The 19,053-nt window shown below is 39.3% G+C and overlaps 1 protein-coding gene across 2 annotated transcripts in view; it reads left to right on the forward strand.

Moving 5' to 3' along the window:
* Nucleotides 1-19,053, forward strand: part of LOC132394225 (poly [ADP-ribose] polymerase tankyrase-1) — a 124,074-nt gene that overhangs the window by 88,263 nt on the left and 16,758 nt on the right. For both annotated transcript variants that reach the window (XM_059970098.1, XM_059970099.1), the window contains 8 exons: nucleotides 439-658; nucleotides 4,659-4,768; nucleotides 6,869-7,057; nucleotides 7,168-7,402; nucleotides 7,913-7,995; nucleotides 8,091-8,211; nucleotides 10,348-10,445; nucleotides 15,280-15,354. In XM_059970098.1, the coding sequence (XP_059826081.1) occupies nucleotides 439-658; nucleotides 4,659-4,768; nucleotides 6,869-7,057; nucleotides 7,168-7,402; nucleotides 7,913-7,995; nucleotides 8,091-8,211; nucleotides 10,348-10,445; nucleotides 15,280-15,354 (1,131 nt within the window). The remainder of the gene's footprint in view (nucleotides 1-438; nucleotides 659-4,658; nucleotides 4,769-6,868; nucleotides 7,058-7,167; nucleotides 7,403-7,912; nucleotides 7,996-8,090; nucleotides 8,212-10,347; nucleotides 10,446-15,279; nucleotides 15,355-19,053) is intronic.

A 19,053-nucleotide genomic window follows, 5' to 3' on the forward strand; every position in this document is an offset into this window, starting at 1 on the left:
TTAGTGCAGATATGAGAAATTCGTCTAGTGATATTAAAATATTGAACAAGGTGATAGTGTAGGGAAAAAGAACTGGATTCCTTATCAAATATGAGATATAAAAGCAAATATAAATGTTGGCCATTATTGGTTTTAATAGAAAGTACTTCACACAAACGTAAGTTGAATTTTGGAATTCTTACTCCAAAAAGCAGTTGAGGCTAGTGCAATTGAACGTGATTTTTTTTTATTAGTTCTATTTTGTCTTGAGGAACCAAAACTAGTAATGGCTTTAAGAAACAGGTTGTCAGCAGTCTAATTGAATGAAAGAACAGAATTATGTAGTTAAATGGATTACTTCATTTTTGTTCCTTGATGCCCTGGAAAATAATTAGCTGATCAGATGATGTAAATAAAACTGATCCAGATGTGTTGTGAAAGTCACTTTCATTTTCATAGCATGGAGCTGACCCGACAAAGAAGAACAGAGATGGCAATACACCTCTGGACCTTGTGAAAGAGGGAGATACAGATATTCAGGATTTACTGCGAGGAGATGCTGCTTTACTTGACGCTGCCAAGAAAGGCTGCCTAGCTCGAGTCCAAAAGTTATGTAGTCCAGAGAACATAAATTGCAGAGATACTCAAGGAAGAAACTCAACACCACTCCATCTTGCAGGTAAGATCTTGACTAGTACGGGTTCACCACCACAAATCCGAAATGATCTGGGCCTGTGCAGTGCCAGATTAGTGATTTTGTCAAACAACAGGTAGTTAGGTTAGGATTTAAATAAATAAATACCTCTAACCCGCTTGATGATCACCTCACCCTTAGATAAACTGGGTGGTAGATAGATACTGTAAACATTATTCTTTACCAAGAGTTCAGTGTTTGGATGCACAGAGCAATTATCTAAAATCATCATTATTGTACAATTTTTGTCCAGACTGACAGTGTCACAATAAGCTCTTGCTTCTGGAACAATGTAATGTTCAAACCATTCCAATCTAATGTCAGTTGTAATCCTTTTTTTTTGGCATGTTAAATAACTGGAAACTTTCATACCTATGAACTCTCTGGGATGTAAACTTTTGCCAATGAGTAACAACTTACACCTGTGGGTTCCTGCAGCATTAGAGCAACCCAACACAGTGACAATCTTTTGATGCTTTATTACCTGTTGGTGGTGATTGTGCATCCTCTAGTCAATGTTTGTCTTGGAATACAACACCAATATAAGATGGTTTCATCCGAATTATAGACTTTCTCTGGACTTAAATTTTCATCAGAAACTAACTTAGTGAACTCATCAACAAGCTCAGCAGCTGCTTCCTTGTCTGCAGACTGCACAAAATTCTAAGCCATGTCCCTGTTTGAAACGTTGAAGCCACCCTGCACTGTAATCACACTCATAATCGAGCCCTAGTTGTTCATGAAATAATTTTGCTTGTTTATTCACTGTTTCTCCTGACAGTTCTACTCTTTCACTAATGCGGAGTTTAAACCACTTTATGAAAACTTTATCTAGTTGTGAACATTTTCCATCTTTCATTGTTTTCCTTATGCACATCTGTTGTTTTGATTTGCTGTCAGCAAAGAAGTGGAGCACTTCCTCTTCTTGTTTCATAAATTGTAAAAGGGCCAATGGTATGCAAGTCACATATGCTCTTCACAGACACACCACTCAAGTTTTTGCAGAACTTCTGCCTTATCTTGTATAGATAAGGTATGATGGTTGTACTTCACACCATGAGAAACACTTCCTTCATTCAGAGGCATGACAGGAGCTAGATAAGCAAAGGTTATAAAAATCAATGAAGAATATTTCAGGAATGAATTGCTTCTTTTTTAATACCATGCCAACAGCTGCTAATAATAGCACCACCAAAACAGTGGTAAAGGGTTGGCACAGTGAAGAGAGAAATTTGAAATTAGGCTAGCGAAAATTATGTCCAAACCAACAGTGGAACTGGAATAATGATTGCTGGATTCAAGGTGATCAACCTGGATTATGTTATTGCTGATATTTTTACTTTTATCTACATTCCTCATTATCTCATTGTTTTATTCTTTGGTGAAACAGTATTTTTGTTTCATTTCACAAAACCAAATCAATCATGCTAAAGATGGAGTCTAAGGAAAGCACTATGAGAGCTTTATCAGGGATTAGAAAAGCCAGATGGGTGAAAGGAGGCAAGATGAGTCCTAGGAGTCTCTTTGAGATTGTTACTTAAAACAGCATATTCTTGGAGAGGGCAGAATGGTACCAGGGAGTGATTGCATTACAGAGAAAAACAAGAGTTATTTTAATTAAGATTTTCAAACTCCATGAGAGGTTTTATTCAGAAAATGGGAAAAATTATTGCTGATGGCAAATAGGACATTCACCAGAGAAAAAGGATTAAAAATGAAGTCAGAGAACCAGAGATGAATTGCAGAGATATTGTGAATAAGGAATTAAAGTGATCTGAAACAAACTGTAGGAAAGGTTAATGGGAACAGGTGCAGTGATAACAAAAGAAAATTAGAAAATTACTTTTATGGGGACTGAAAGAGAAGTATAGGATTAAATGGAATATACTAGACATGAAGTTACTTAAATAAATCTGCCCAAGAGCTGGCAAGTATATTGGGTACCATTTTTTAATTGCATGATATCTAATGAATCTCTGCTTTTATGATAAAGTTAATTGTAATCTGAACTGAACAATTACAAGAAAGAAGGAAAGATGCAGCTGTGTCTATTCATGAATTTATTTTACTTAATGTCTTTAAATCACTCTTCAATATTCTTTGCTTTGGTTTCTGTAAGCCAAGATTGTACATGATGTGAAGTTAAAATTAAGTCATTCAAATGTTTCAGTTTCAGGTGATGTAATATGAATCTTTAAAAGTCTTAGCTTTAGATGAGTCATGGTATTCATGTCTCTAAATTTAAGCTGAATTTCTACTGCAGAAATTACAGCAATTTAAGCTGAGACCAATTGCAGTGTCATTTTTACTTGAAAGAGACCAAAAGAAAATCTGGATCTGTCTGTACTCTTTGATGAATGACAAAGATCCCCTCATCCTATTCTGAGAGGAGCAGAGATTTCGTGTGTCCTGACCAATGTTTTTCCTTATACCTATAATAGAGAACATTTCTTAAAAATCTAGTCATTGCTCCATTGCTTAATGTACCTTGCTGTGTTTGGCTGCCATGTTTTCCTACAAAGTGACTGCACGTTATTGCACCTAATACCATTTGGGGTTATGAAATACTGTATATAACAGTATTCATTAGTTAAATATAATTCTGAATAATAAAGCAGGAAATGCTAGAAAAGCTTAAGGACAGCATTTGTGGAATGAGAAGCAGTTGACGGGTCACAGATCAGGAATTTGACTTTTTTATATATAAATACTGCTAACTTGCTGAATTTTTCTGTATTTATGATTTCCATTACCTACAGTTAAAGATTGATAATTTTAGTGCTGTTTCTACACACCAGTATGAGGAACATACGGAACTGCAACATGTTCAGCTGCTGTCCTTGATCAAATCTTTGTAAGAGGTGAACTTAAGTTTATCCTTACAGAACCTGTATTCTATCAATGTATTAGTACAGCATCCACCTTGATAAGAGAAATGTGAAGCTTGAATGTAAAGCATGCGCTCATTGGGTAGGTTAATCTTGTAACACTTGGCACATAACAAATTTGGCAAAATTAGGTGACAATTGTTTGCCACCCCGTAAGTCTCTATCTGGCACATTATTCTCCGTGGCTTCTGCCATATCCAATGGGATACTACCACTGAAAGGATCTTTCCCTTCTCCTCCCCCCCCCCCCCCCCCCCCGCTTTCCATTGGGATCGCTCTCTACGTAACTCCTTTATTCACTTTTTCCTCTCCACTAATCTCCCTACTGTAATTTTCCCTGCAAGCATGACAAGTGCAGGGCTCCAAACAGTCTTTCCAGGGGTCATCTTTAATCTGGTGGTGCAGCCCCTTCTACATTGTGAGACCCGATGCAGATTGGGGAATTGCTGTATTGAGCACATTGGCTCCATCTGCTGCAAAAGGCAGGATATCCGGGTGGCTACTCATTTCATTTTTCCATACCCATTTTGATATGTGTGCCACAGCCTCCTTTACAGTCATGGTGATGCCATGCTTGGGTTGGAGGAACATTACCTCATATTCTGTCTGGGTAATCTCCAACCTAATGGCATGAACATCAATTTTTCTAACTTCCGTGATTTCTCCACATTCCTCCTCTCTTTCTCTATTCCTGATGCTGGTTACCTTTTCACTCTTCTTCTCCTTACCTGCCCATCACCTCCCTTTGGGTTTCCCTTGTTCCCTTTGTTCTATGGTCCACTGTCCTTTCCTCCAGTACTTTATTTCTTCCACATATCCCCTCACAGCTTCTGATTTTACCTCCCCCCCCACTTCCCTCTCAGCTTATCATCTGCCAGCTTGTACTCCTTCTCCCCCCTCCCCACTTTCATATTCTCATGAAGGGTCTCAGCCCAAAATGTCAACATTCCACCCCCACCCCCCCCGATTGATGCTGCTTGACTGACTGAGTTCCTCCAGCATTTTGTGTGTGTTACTCAAGATTTCCAGCATCTGCAGAACCTCCTGTGTTTATAAAATTGTTTGCTGTACTATTTCTTTCTGCTTTTGTTTTGCAGCTGGTTATAATAACCTAGAGGTGGCTGACTATCTTTTGGAGCATGGTGCAGATGTAAATGCACAAGACAAAGGGGGCCTAATTCCCCTTCACAATGCAGCATCCTATGGGGTAAGTGGCCACATTTTCATCTGTCATTAAATCTCATATCATTTAAAAAGTATCTGTACCAGACCTTCACAGGCTGTGCTGATTGTAGTGCAGGAGGCAGGAAGTCCATCATTTGAAGTGTTGTGAACTTGAGCTATTTGCACAAAATATTTTAAATATCTTGCATCGTCATACATTTTTTGTTATCTAAAAATGTTTATTGTAATTTCTTTGCAAGTATATTAACAAATAAGGGTATTGTTATTTTTGTTATGGTGGGTGGGGGAGGGGATTAATAATCAATCTGAAGAGTTCTTGAGTTGTTTTACTTTCTGAAGCAAATTTGCTACATTTTGTTTGTCTCCAGCTTGTTGGCAGTATGTTTCATTTTTTCTGCAGTCTTTGGCAGTTGCATGGCTGTATGTCTATAGTTGTCATGTGCAGGTGAAATGCTATTGAAAGAGGTAAACTACTGAAGAGATGAGCTACTTTTTACCTGTCCTCTGTTTTAATGCATTTGTGTAAGTTAGAAAGTAGAACTGGCCACCTGCTGATGAAAGAGGCAAAAATACTGGGTTTGTCTGAATAAAAATGATCCTCTCATCCTATTCAAAGTAGGGCAGAAAGTTGTTGTGTTTTGATCAGTTGAAATCCACATTAATCACTTTATCAATGAATATACCTGGTTTGCTTTTAGTATATCTACCACTGGATGGTGGGGTGGAGGTACGTCTCCACCAAAGGAGGAATTTGCGCTCCTTCCCTCTGCTAGCCTGCAGATCACCCTTGGGCAAGTTGTATCACCTGCTTAGAAACCCAATCAGGGTCACATGAAGCCATGGGAGCAAGTAGTGGGTGGCCTTATGAGCCCCTCATGCCAGGCAGGCAGTCTCTGAAGAGGATTGATGATTGCTGGGGTCATCCATTTTGTAAAGACACCATCCAGAAGAAGGCAATGGCAAACCACATCTCTAGAAAAATTTGCCAAGAACAGTCATGGTCATGGAAAGACCATGATCACCCACGTCATATGATACAGCGTAGAACCACACCTGATCTTTTAAAGAAAACGATACATTGTGTATGGTGGCAGAGCAGCATTAGTTGCTGTTGACCTCAAAGCTTTTCAGAAGTTTTTTTAAAATCTGTTTTGACTGGCAGCTGTTCTGCCCAAGACTGCAAGAATTTGTAGAAAGTTCTAAATGAATACCAGTCTCCTCTCCATTGACCCTGTCTGCATTTCTTGCTACCTCGGGAAAGACGGTAACTTAATCAAGGGCGCCTCTCATCCCAATTCTTTTCCCTTCTCCCACATCCCATCAGGCAGGAGATAGAAAAGCCGAGAGCGCATGCAACCAGGCTCAGGGACATCTCTTGTGTTGCTGTTATAAGACTCTTGAATGGAGCTTTTGTATGATAAGTATAAGCTCTTGATGTTGCGGTCTTATTTCATTGTTCTCTTTGCACTGTGGTGCACTTTCTTTGTACTGTTACACTATACTTTTCATTCTTTTGGTACTATTTTGATATATTTCTGTATGGAATGATCTGACTGGATGGCATGCAAACAAATGCTTTTTCACTTTGAGATAAGTACATGTTAATCAATTCCCAATTAAAATACTTTCTGCTCTAAGGTATCATTTGAAATTGAACCCACATGCCCAACATCTGTAATATCAGGGAGCTCTTTTAACGGAATTCTTCCTGGTTTTCTGTTTGATAATTTCTATTGGCTGAACATCATTTGGAATGCTATATAAAGATTGGAGTGCACACCAGTTATTCACAATGTAGCATAGTAGTTAGCACAACACTTTACCAGCAACCTGGGTACAAATCCTGTTGCTGCCTGTAAGGAGTTTGTACGTTCTCCCCTTGACCACATGGGTTTTCTCTGGATGCCCCAGTTTCCTCCCACAGTCCAAAGACTTACTGGTCGGTAGGTTAATTGGTCCTTGTATATTGTTCTGTGATTAGGCTAGGGTTAAATTGGGAGATTGCTGGTGTCAGGGCTTGAAGGGCCAAAAGGGCCTATTCCACACTGTTTGTCAATAAATAAAAAATAGTTTTTCAAATATCTTGTTACATGTTTTAAGCTCTATTTTGCTTTTGTTTCAGCATGTGGATATTGCAGCACTTTTAATCAAATATAACACCTGTGTAAATGCAACTGATAAATGGGCCTTCACTCCTTTACATGAAGCAGCACAGAAAGGAAGAACACAGCTATGTGCTTTGCTATTAGCTCACGGGGCAGACCCTACCATGAAGAACCAAGAAGGCCAAACGCCTTTAGATTTGGCTACAGTATGTTTTTAAATTTTTTTTTTACATCAGTTCTTAAAGAGCCTTTTAAGATAAGAGCTTATAGACTGTTTACAATTTAAGAAGCTACTCACGTTTTTTTTTCATTTCAGGCTGATGACATCAGGGCCTTGCTTATCGATGCAATGCCACCAGAAGCCCTCCCGAGTTGTTTTAAGCCTCAGGCAACTGTTGTTAGTGCAGCAGTGATCTCTCCAGCCTCAACCCCTTCTTGCTTGTCTGCTGCTAGCAGTATAGATAACCTGAGTGGCCCACTTGCAGAATTGTCTGGCAGTGGGTCGGGTGCGGCTGATGGAGCTACTGGCACTGACAGGAAAGAAGGAGAAGGTAGGCTGACTGAACCAACTCTTCTAATTATGCTGGTTGTGGGCAGAATTCCTAATGTATTGGTCTTCAGGAATAGTTTTAAAATGTTTACTTAGACATCTCAACTTCTGTTTGAATGATAGGAGTGCATTACAATCTTTCAGGTTTTAAGTTGATACTAGATGCATTGCGTGGAGGAACATGGACATTTGGTGTTTGGGTCACAACCTTTCATCTGGACTGAAAGTAGAGGACAGGTAGCCAGTGAGGGGGAGGGGGGGGGGCTAAGAACTGGCAAGTGATAAGTAGATTAAGCTAAGGAGGGACAAAGTAATCATAATTTTGTAATGTGAGAGGAAACCAGAGCAACTGGAAGAAATCCACATGGTCAGAGGGAGAAGGTGTTGCACCCAAGTCACTGGAGTTTTGTGGCAGCAGCATTTATCTCATGTGCCATTATGGTAATGCAGATCTATTTTAATTTTAATGTAATATAAAGGTGAAACTTAAAAAATTGTCTTTTTCCACCAGTTACTGTTCTTGATATGAACATAAACCAATTCCTTAAAAGTCTAGGCTTGGAACACCTGCGAGATATTTTTGAAAGGGAACAGGTGGGTGAAAAAAATAAATCTTTTATTGCTTGAAAAGAGTATTTAGAATTTGAATATTTTCTAAATTCTGGAACTTGACGAATTTTAATTTCTAGATTACTTTGGATGTGTTGGCTGACATGGGACATGAAGAGCTTAAAGAAATTGGAATTAATGCCTACGGGCACCGTCACAAATTAATCAAAGGTGTTGAACGACTGCTTGGGGGACAACAAGGTAAGCTGTTGTACATTGTTAGCTTATTTTTCACTGAAAGCAAGGATGCTGTTGGATTTTAAGATGGCATAAGTTTTAAAGTGAAGAAAATTGATTAAGCTAGAAATCTCATCTTAATGTAGAATAGCTTATTGGGTAGCAGTGAGCTGAACCTTGTTTTGAACAAGTATTTTAGGTATAAAAATATAGGTCTAATTTCATATTTGTTTATATTAATTGACTCGTGAGCAGTTTGTTTAATGCCAACTAAAGGAGGGGGTTTACTTGATCTAGTATTGGGAAATTAACCTGGTCAGTTAGACAATTTGGGAAAACATTTAATTGGGGTAGGTGGAAATATGCTAATAAGCAGGACCTTGGGAGCAAAAAATTGGGAGCAGATTTTCTCAGGGAAATGCAAAGCAGGAATGTGGCAAATGTTCAAGGAACATTTACATGGAATTCTGCATAGATAGTGAGACATTTGATAAGGTTCCCCATACAAGGATCCTTCAGAAAGTAAAGAGGCATAGGATCCAAGGAAACCTTTGCTTTGTGGATCCAGAACTGGCTTGCCCACAGATGGCAAAGGGTGGCTGTAGATGGTTTGTATTCTTCATGCAGGTTGGTGACCAGTGATATTCCACAGGGATCTGTTCTGGGACCCCTCTTTATGGTTTTTATATATGTCATGGATGAAAAAGTAGGAGGGTGGGTTAGTAAGTTTGCTGATAACACAAAGGTTGGGGTGCTGTGGATAGTCTGGAGGGTTGTCAGAGGTTACAGTGGGACATCAATAGCTTGTGGAATTGGGCTGATAAGTGGCAGAGGGACTTCAACCTAGATAAGTGTGAAGTGGTTTATTTTGGTATATCAAATTTGAAGATAGAATAGAATATTAATGGTAAGACTCTTGGCGGTTGGTGGATCTGAGAGATCTTGGGGTCTGTGTCCTTAGGACACTCAAAGCTGCTGCACAGGTTGACAGTGTTGTTAAAGCATATAGTGTCTTGGCATACATTAACTGTGGGATTTAATTCACGAGCCATGAGGTAATGTTACAACTATATAAGACCTTGTTCAGATCCCCCTTGAGTACTGTGTTCAGTTCTGGTCACCTGACTACAGGAGGAATGTGGATACTATAGAGAGAGATTGCAGAGAAGATTTACAAGGGTGTATGTTATGAGAAGAGGTTGAGTGAACTTGGCCTTTTCTCTTGGAGCGATGGAGGATGAGAGATGACCTGATAGAAGTGTATAAGGTGATGAGAGTCATTGATTGTGTCGATAGCCAGAGGTTTTTCCCCCAGGGCTGAAATGGCTGATACAAAGCGATCTAGGTTTAAGGTGCTTGGAAATAGGTACCGAGGTGATGTCAGAATTAAGCTTTTCACACAGAGCATGGTGGGTGGGTGGAATACAGATACAATAGGGTCATTTAAGAGCCTCTTAAATAGGTTCATGGAGCTTAGAAAACTACAGGGCATTGTGCTAGGGAAATTCTAGGCAGCTTTTAGAGTAGGTTACATGGTCGGCACAACATTGTGGGCCGGAGGACCTGTAATATAGAACAAAGAACAAATTGCTTTGTTCTATAAGGATACAAGATTAGCCACACACAATGCTACCTATCTGTAGAAAGGTGTTTTAATTTCTGTGTGCCAGAGTATTCTTGTCATTCAAGACCCCCTCCCAAAGATTTTCTAGTCATCAATTTTTGAAAATAAACAATATTTTTGCCTTAATTTGAGATACCTATGGATTATTGTTTAATCCTCATTGCAAAATAATGACGTGCTATGTGCACAATTGTTCAGCCTTGTTTTCAATGAACATTTTTCAAGCTTTGATTTCAAGAGAAAGCCCCTGTAATTTTAATTGCTTGTGTGTGGCTTTATCTTAGAGTGGATAAGTAGGTTATTGATGTCCTTTTAGTTGTTTTTCTTCAGATGCTTTATATATTACATCACTGTAGTTTAATATTCATGTATGAATTAATGAATGAATTTGCTTATTCTATATAATATATTCTGCCTTAAGTACATTGCAGCAACGCTGTGCCCCTGCTACAATCACCTTTCCACAACGCTCCCTTTGTCTCTCTTTAGGATCATTGTTTTTTTGCAAAATTTAATGTTGAATACCCTCTTCCCAGGTACAAATCCTTACTTGACTTTCCATTGTGCCAGCCAAGGAACCATTCTTATTGATCTTGCACCTGATGACAAAGAATATCAGTCTGTGGAGGAAGAGGTATTTTATCTTTTGCATTTGAAAAAAAATCATCCTTTGCTTCAACAACATTGATGCACGTTCTGGAGTTTCATTTTTAAATAGGTCTGTCTCTTGATTATCCAACTGCTTAAACCTCAGCTGTGCAAGCAATAGTGTTAAGATAGAGAGGGTGAAGGTTCTAAACTGTAATCAGGATAGTTTTCCAGAACTGTGTGTTATTGATCTAATAAACAAGGAACCAGTGCTACATCTAGTCCTAGAAAATGAGTGGGACATACAGTATGGGAGATGGTTTAGCTATCAGAAAGCAGAATAAGCAATCCAAAGTAAAAATAATTGTAGAAGTTTAATTTCAATGGGTGTGAATTACAATTGATAGGCATAACAGTTATAGAAGAAAGGGGTGGCTCTGGTACAGTTGAGGCAAAGTCCATGACAGGCAAAGGAAAAGCAAAGAGCTTCCTGGATGACAACAGAGGGTGACAGTGGTGTGGGGAGCTGCCTTTTGACAAATGTCAGGTTACAAATACTAATGAGAATCAGAGAAAAAAGTAAAGAAAGTCAGAGAGGGCATATATTTAAAAAGGGCTTCAACACAAATGGATGACCACTTATATTTTGTAGGAATATAAACAGGAGGACTAGACTTAACAAGGAATGGAAAATTGCACATGAATTTTGAGGCCACTTTGAATACTTTGCAATTGTCCTCATCAGAGAAGAGGATTCTTTCAAAGTATGGTGAAGAGTGCAATAGTTGATGTACTATACAAAAAAACATTATTGCAATGGGATGTCGGAAGAGTTGTCTGAACTTGAAGTAGGCAGTTAATAGGACTGGGGCATCATGGGACTTTTGAGATGAGCAGAAAAAGGTATTTGCCAATACAGTCAATATAATCTTTTCTTTGGATATGAGGTGACACCAGAGGGCTGGAGAGAAGCAAATATTAAACCCTCATTCAAAAATATGATAAAATAAACTGAATAGCTGCAAGCTAATCTCAGTTTAGCCTTGGTAATGAAATAGCTTTTAGTAATATTGATCTGGGACAGGATTAGTAGACATCTGGAGGAAAATAGATTAATTAAGAAGGGAAACCAGCTTGTAAAGTATATACAGTGCAAGAAAATGTTTGTGAACCCTTTGCAATTACCTGATTTTCCACATGAATTACTCATAAAATGCCGTGTGATCTTCATGTAAGTCACAATAATAGACAGACACAATCTGCCTAAGTTAATAACACAAACAACTGTACTTCTTGACAATACTGAGTACACCATTTACACTAGGATAAGGCCTTTTACAAAAGCTGTCTGAAGTAAAATGTTCCAATCAGGAGATAAGATTGGAGCTGTTGGTTGTAGAAGTGCCTTGCCCTATAACAAAGACACAAAGTCGGGTTACTGACAGAGCCTGTTTTTCTCAAGGAAGATCTGTTTATGTGCGCAATAACTTGATTAAAAACAGCTTTCAGAGGACCTTAAATGAAGAATTGTAGAGATGCATGAAGCTGGAAAAGGCTACAGAAGTATTTTGAAAGACCTGATGTTCATCGGTCCACTGTAAGAGAAACTGTCTACAAATGGAAGAAATTCAGTACTGTTGCTACTCTCCCTAGGAATGGCTGTCCTGAAAAGGTTACACCAAGAGCACAGCACTTAATGCTGAAGGAGGTGAAAAAGAACCTATGGGTAACAGCAAAAGACCTGCAGAAATCTCTAAAACTTGCTAAAGTCTCTGCTCATGTGTCCACTATAAGAAAAACACTGAACAAAAATTGTGTTCATGGAGGGATACCACTGCTCAAAAAAAGAATGCTGCCCATCAAAGGCCAGCTGGATGTTGCACAACACTTCTGGGACAGTGTTCTGTGGACAGGTGAGACAAAAGTTGAACTTTTTGGCAGAAGTGCACACCACTGTGCTTGAAGGAAAAATGGCACTGCATGCCAATAGCAAAACCTCATCCCAACCGTGAATCCTCGTGGAGGAAGCATCATGGTTTGGGGCTGTTTCACTGCCTCAGGACCTGGACAGATCATAATCATTAAGGGAATAATGAATTCAAAATTGTCTTAAGATATTTTACAGGAGAATGTCAGGGTAACAGTTCGTCACTTGAAGCTTAATAGAAGTTGAATGATTCAACAAGACAATGATCTGAAATGCAAGCATAAATCAATAACAATGATTTAAAAAGAAGAAAAATTATGTTTTCAAATTGCCTTAACTCAATCGAGATGCTGTAGCATGATCTTAAGAGGGCTGTTCGTGCAAGGTATCCCAGAAATATTGATGAACTGAAACAGTTTTGTATGGAGGAATGGTCTAAATTTCCTCCTCTCCATTGTACAAGTCTGATCAGCAGCTACAGGAATCGTTTGGTGGAGGTTATTGGTGTTAAAGGAGGTTCTACCAGTTACTAAATACAAGGATTCACACACTTTTTCCTGGAAAGGGAATGATTAAACAGCGTGTTCAGTAAAGACATGATAAGTACAATTGTTTGTGTTACTAGTTTAGGGAGATTGTGTTTGTCTGATATTGTGATGAAGATCAGACTACATTTTATGAGTAATTCATGCAAAAAACTATGTAATTGCAATGGTTCACAAACTTTTACTTGTATTTGATAATACTTAATGAGATAATAGATATGGAGGGTATTTCAATTGATGTCTAATTTGACTTCCAGAAAACTTGAGAAAATGGAAATCTATAGGCTTATCAATAAAGATGTGTCGGCAAAGTGCATATAAAATTGACTGAGTAACAGACAATAAGGTTGTGGCAAATGGTTGCTTTTCAAAATGATGGAAGATGAATAGTGGCTTTCCCAGAGGGTCATGGTCATTGCTCTGTCCTGTATTAATGACTTGGAGTCGAAGAGGGGGGTGCATGGCATAATTTCTAGGCTTGTAATTGACACCATGCTTGACAATATTGTGAAGAGGATAGTGATGGATCGTGGTAAGTTACAGACAAACACATGGCAAATGGATTTTAATGCTGCAAAGTATGTGGTAATGCATTTTGCTGGGAACAATAGAGTTTAGAAAGAATGGTTTATGTTTAAATGGGGTGTAAGGACAGAAGGGCATGAGGTAAGAGTGCACAAATCAGTGAGGTGGCAATGTAACTTGAGAGAGTAGTACAGCGTTTCCCCGGATTATGTATGACCTGACTTTAACCAAATTCTCCCATGCATTTTTTAAAGCGTTTCTTGATTTACTAACAATATTAAAACATTGTTCATTAATGATTGGGTACTCCATAACGTATACTCTATTAGTTTAATTATGGGTAGTGTTAGGGTAGTTAGTCAATGAAAGAATAATAGCAAGAGAATGTAGAGGAAGATTAAAATGGATATTTTGATCTTGTAGAGAAATTGACCTATAGACAGTTGCTGGGATCAGAATCTTCATGTAACCCAGCAACTATCTATATATACATGCAATTTTAGGCTTCATCAGTTAGAGGCATAGGATTGAAAAGAGGGAAAGTTTCCAGGGTGCAAACCTGGGCAAGATTTTTTTTATGGAAGACCAGCAGTTGCCCAAGCTGCAAGTCTCCCCTCTCCACACCACCCATGTTGTCCAAGGAGAGAGAGAGAGATAAATTTATTGGAGTTTTGGGAGACACATGCACATTTAAAAAGCTCTCTTGTTTTAGACTCTGTATTGTTAGTAGATACTACTGAATTCTCCATATCTTCTCATTTTAAATGTAAATGTGTTTGCTACAAATCATACCTTATGTCATCAATTAATCATTTCATAATTAATAATTTTGTATAATTGTAGGTTGTGACATGTTGGGCTACATAGCATTGGGCAGAATATAGTATTAATGGTAAGATTCTTGGCAGTGTGGAGGATCAGAGGGATCTTGGGGTCTGAGTCCATAGGACACTCAAAACTGCTGCACAGGTTGACTCTGTGGTTAAGAAGGCGTACAGTGTATTGGCCTTCATCAATCATAGGATTGGGTTTAAGAGCCAAGAGGTATTGTTGCAGCTATATAGGACCCTGGTCAGGCCCCACTGTGCTCAATTCTGGTCGCCTCACTACAGGAAGGATGTGGAAACCATAGAAAGGGTACAGAGAAGATTTACAAGGATGTTGTCTGGGTTGGGGAGCATGCCTGAGAATAGGTTGAGTGAACTCGGCCTTTTCTCCTTGGAGTGACGGAGGATGAGAGGTGACCTGATAGAGGTGTACAAGATAATGAGAGGCATTGATCATGTGGATAGAGGCTTTTCCCCAGGGCTGAAATAGCTAGCACAAGAAGGCATAGTTTTAAGGTACTTGGAAGTAGGTACAGAGGAGATGTCAGAGCTAAGTTTTTTTTTATGCAGAGAGTGATGAGTGCATGGAATGGGCTGCCAGTGGTGGAGGTGGAAACAATAGGGTCTTTTAAGAGACTCCTGGATGGCTACATGGAGCTTAGAAAAATACAGGATTATGGGTAAAGCCTACGTAGTTCTAAGATAGGGACATGTTCGGCACAGCTTTGTGGGCCAAAGGGCCTGTATTGTGCTGTATGTTTTCTGTGTTTCTGTAGTCAACCTTTGGAATGTATTTAATAATGAGGAAGTAAGTTATTGTCACTATAGCTAATACATCAACTTATTGAAGTTAATTTAACATTTCAGTGAGGTATAGCATAACTGCAGTTCCTAGTACTTCATTGGCTGAGAAACATGTGATATTCAGAGGCTGATAGTTCTTATAAGAATCGGTATACTTGCCCTATGTTCTCAGGTCATTGTGCTGAGTGTCTTTATTTCAATGTCTGGTCCAGTTACACAGGAAGAGACACTAACAAAGATATTGTCATTTAGATGCAGAGTACCATCCGAGAACACAGAGATGGTGGGACGGCAGGTGGAATTTTTAATAGATACCATATCATTAAGGTAAGAAACTGCTAGAATATTTTAACATTCAGTATTATTAAATGATTATTTCAGATTTGATTTATGCCAACTTTGACTAAAATAGTTTAAATGAAAGTGAGTTATTTTATGACATTGGTGTGTGTAAATGATTTCTCTCCTTGCGCTTACTGCAGAGACAGTATTACATAAAGTTCCTAGAGTAGTGACCAGATGCTTAGGCCATTAACTCTGTAGAAGGAAAATTTAAATTAAATTTAGAGTATATTAGTAATGCTGATCATTGTCACAAAATACTCTTCAAGGAAAGAAATCTGCCTTCTTTATCTGATCTGGCATAAATGCAATTTATCTCTCATTCATGATTAATTAACTATCCTTTGAAGTCGCCTTGCTGTCTAAATTGTTCAAAAGCAGTTGGGGAAGGATAATAAATGCTAAAATAAAATAATAGCTTTTGATGTGGCAAGTTCAATCTGCAGCATTAACTTCATTGTAGAGGCTGCCTAATTTGCTGAGTACATCTACAATATTTTTGTTTTTTTGTCTCTATGATAAGTACTGACCTTCCCAGCAACATCCATTACATTGTAGTGGGATATTGATCTGCCTCCTAAGAGTTATATGCATTATTTTGTTCAATTTTTTTTATTTTAGCTCACATCCCAGTGAGACTTCAGATGGAAAAGTCTGGGACTCTCAACAAAAAAAGCTTGTGTGAGCTTAAAATCCTGAACCTGCTGTGAACTACTTGTCATAAAATACTACTGCATAAAAACAGAGCGTATGGTCCATCTGGTCCATGCCATTGTGATTTTCTGCCTAGTCCATCTACCTTCACCAAGAGCACATCCCTACAAATCCCTCCCATCCATGTATTTTTACAAACTCTTAAATGTTGCAGTTGAACCGGCTTCTACTACTTCTGCCATCGGTTTGTTCCACGCTCACACCACTTTGAGTGATGGTTTCCCCTCAGATGCCTCAAATATTTCACCTTAAATCCTAAACCTATGACATCTAGTTCTAGTCTTAACCATTCTGAGGGCAAAAACCTGCGTGCATTCACCCTATTGTATGCCTCTATAAGATCTCTCATTCTCCCGTGCTACAAGGAATACTTCAACAGTTTCTGCACTAGGCTCCAATAAGGTCCAAGGGGACATCCACCCTAACTTGCCTCAAGCCAGCTAACACCTCCTCTTCTGTAATCCAAAAATAGTTCATGACCTCACTACTTTTGCCTCAGTTCTAAGCTCTCTGTCTACTCCTGAGCAAAAACATGCAAAAGGTTCATTCAAGATCTCCCCCAGCTCTTTTGGATCCATCCATGAACAAACACGCTTATCTTCAAGAGGAACAATTTTGTCCTTTGCCATCCTTTTCTTTGTACAATTGCAAGAAAAAGTTTGTGAATCCTTTGCAGTTACCTGGCTTTCTGCATTAATTACTCAATAAAATGTGGTCTGATCTTCATCTAAGTGACCAAGATGGCAGCGCGACGCAGTTTGCAGCAGCCTCTCCAGAGTTGATATCTGTTATTTGTCAAGCGGGGTGCTGTGCACAATCCTAATCTGATGAAAAACAGGTGTGGCAGCGCGAAGGAACATCGAGAAATCTCCAGGAAGGCCTATTTCGTTGCTGCTGCTGTTGTGAGGTCTGGGTCTCCGCTGAGAAGAACAGGCCCCCCAGTCCTCGGGGTCGCATTGACGGCTGCCTTTGACGGGGGTGTCGTCGTGCGCTCAGCAGCGAATAGTGCTCAGAGAGGCTGAGGGGATGGTCGGAGGCTCGGAAGTTTGACGGACTCGGAGTCTGCTGCGGTCGGGGCCCTTTCACTGTGTGCTGCGTCTGTGAGGCTGGGTCTGGCGCCATGGAAGTCCATAGCAGGGGTACTCCCTTCTGCCGCCTGCATGAGATGACGAGTCTATCGGGACCCTGAGGACTTGTTGAAACTGTGTGGTGGTTTCTTTGGAACTTATAGTCTTTAACATCTTGGGATTATCTTTACAGTGCACATGGTCTTTTTTTAATCAATTATGGTATTGTCTGCACTGTTGTGACTATATGTTAACTATAACGATATGTAACTATGTGGTTTTGTGTAGGTCTTGTAGCTTTAGTTTTTGGTTTGTTGGGTGGTAGGGCTGGTCTCTTGACTTGGTGTGTCTGGGTAGTCTCGTCTGGTGGGTTTGGAGCTCCTTTCTGGGGAATGCGCTAAGATGGTAGCGCAATATTAATAAGCAGCATCCTCTCTGGTCTCTGGATTTGGGGATTGCCAAACGTAATGTGGATTTTTTGGTGTAGTCTGTTTTGTCGTGTGCTTTTGTGATATCATTCTGGAGAACGTTGTCTCTTTTTTTTTAACTGCATTGCAGTTGTGGTTGAAACTGAACTGAAGTCACAATAATAGACAAATACAATCTGCCTAAACTAATTACACACACAATTGGACTTTTCATGTCGTTATTGAACACATTGTTTAATCTTTCACAGTCCAGCCTAGAAAAAGTATGTGAATCCTTGTATTTAATAACTGGTAGAACCTCCTTTAACAGCAATAACCAAAGCAAACGATTCCTGTAGCTGCTGATCAGACTTGCAGAATGGAGAGGATGAATTTTAGACCATTCCTCCATACAAAACAGTTTCAGTTCATCAATATTTCTATGATACCTTGCATAAGCTGCCCTCTTCAGGTCAGGCCACTGCATCTCAATTGAGTTAAGCCCATTTAAAAACATGATTTTTTCTTTTTAAATCATTGCTGTTGATTTATGCTTTAGTTTCAGACTATTGTCTTGTTGCATCATTTAACTTCTGTTAAGCTTCAGGTGACGGGCTGTTACCCTGACTTTCTCCTGCAAACTATCTTGATACAATTTTGAATTCATTGTTCCCTCAACGATTGCAATCTGTCCAGGTCCTGAGGCAGCAAAGCAGCCCCAAACCATGATGCTCCTTCCATCATGATTCACAGTTGGGATGACGTTTTGGTGTTGGCATGCAGTGCCGTTTTTCCTTCAAGCATAGTGGTGTGCACTTCTGCCAAGAAGTTCAACTTCTGTCTCATCTGTTCACAAAGCATTTTCCCAGAAGTGTTGTTCAACATCCAGTTGGTCTTCTGCAAACTTGAGGCGTGCAGCATTTTTTTATTTGGAGAGCAGCGTTTTCCTTCATGGTTTCCATCCCTGAACACCATTCTTGTTCAGTGTTTTTCTCATAGTGGACACATGAGCAGAGACTTTAGCAAGTTTTAGAGATTCCTGTAGGTCTTTTGCTGTTACCCTTGGGTTCTTTTTCAGTTCCTTCAGCATAGTACATTGTGCTCTTGGTGTAGTCTTTGCAGATGCCCATACCTAGGGAGAGTAGCAACAGTACTGAACAACTTCTGTTTGTAGACAGTTTCTCTTACTGTGGACTGATGAACACGCAGGTCTTTCAAAATGCTTTTGTAGCCTTTTCTGGCTAAATGCATCTCTACAACTCTTTTTAGGTCCTCTGAATTTTTTTTTGATCGAGGCGTGGTACACATCAACAGATCTTTCTTGAGATGAGCAGCCTCTGTCAGTAGCCTGATCTTTTTTAATATATATATAGGGCAGTGCACCTTTACAACTCACACCTCCAGTCTCATCTCATTGATTGGAGCATTTGACTTCAAATATCTTTTGTAGAAAGCATTGCCCCAGAGGTTCACATTCATTTTTTAAATCTGGACTG

This window comes from Hypanus sabinus, chromosome 5 (assembly GCF_030144855.1).
Source record: "Hypanus sabinus isolate sHypSab1 chromosome 5, sHypSab1.hap1, whole genome shotgun sequence".
Lineage (NCBI taxonomy): Eukaryota > Metazoa > Chordata > Chondrichthyes > Myliobatiformes > Dasyatidae > Hypanus > Hypanus sabinus.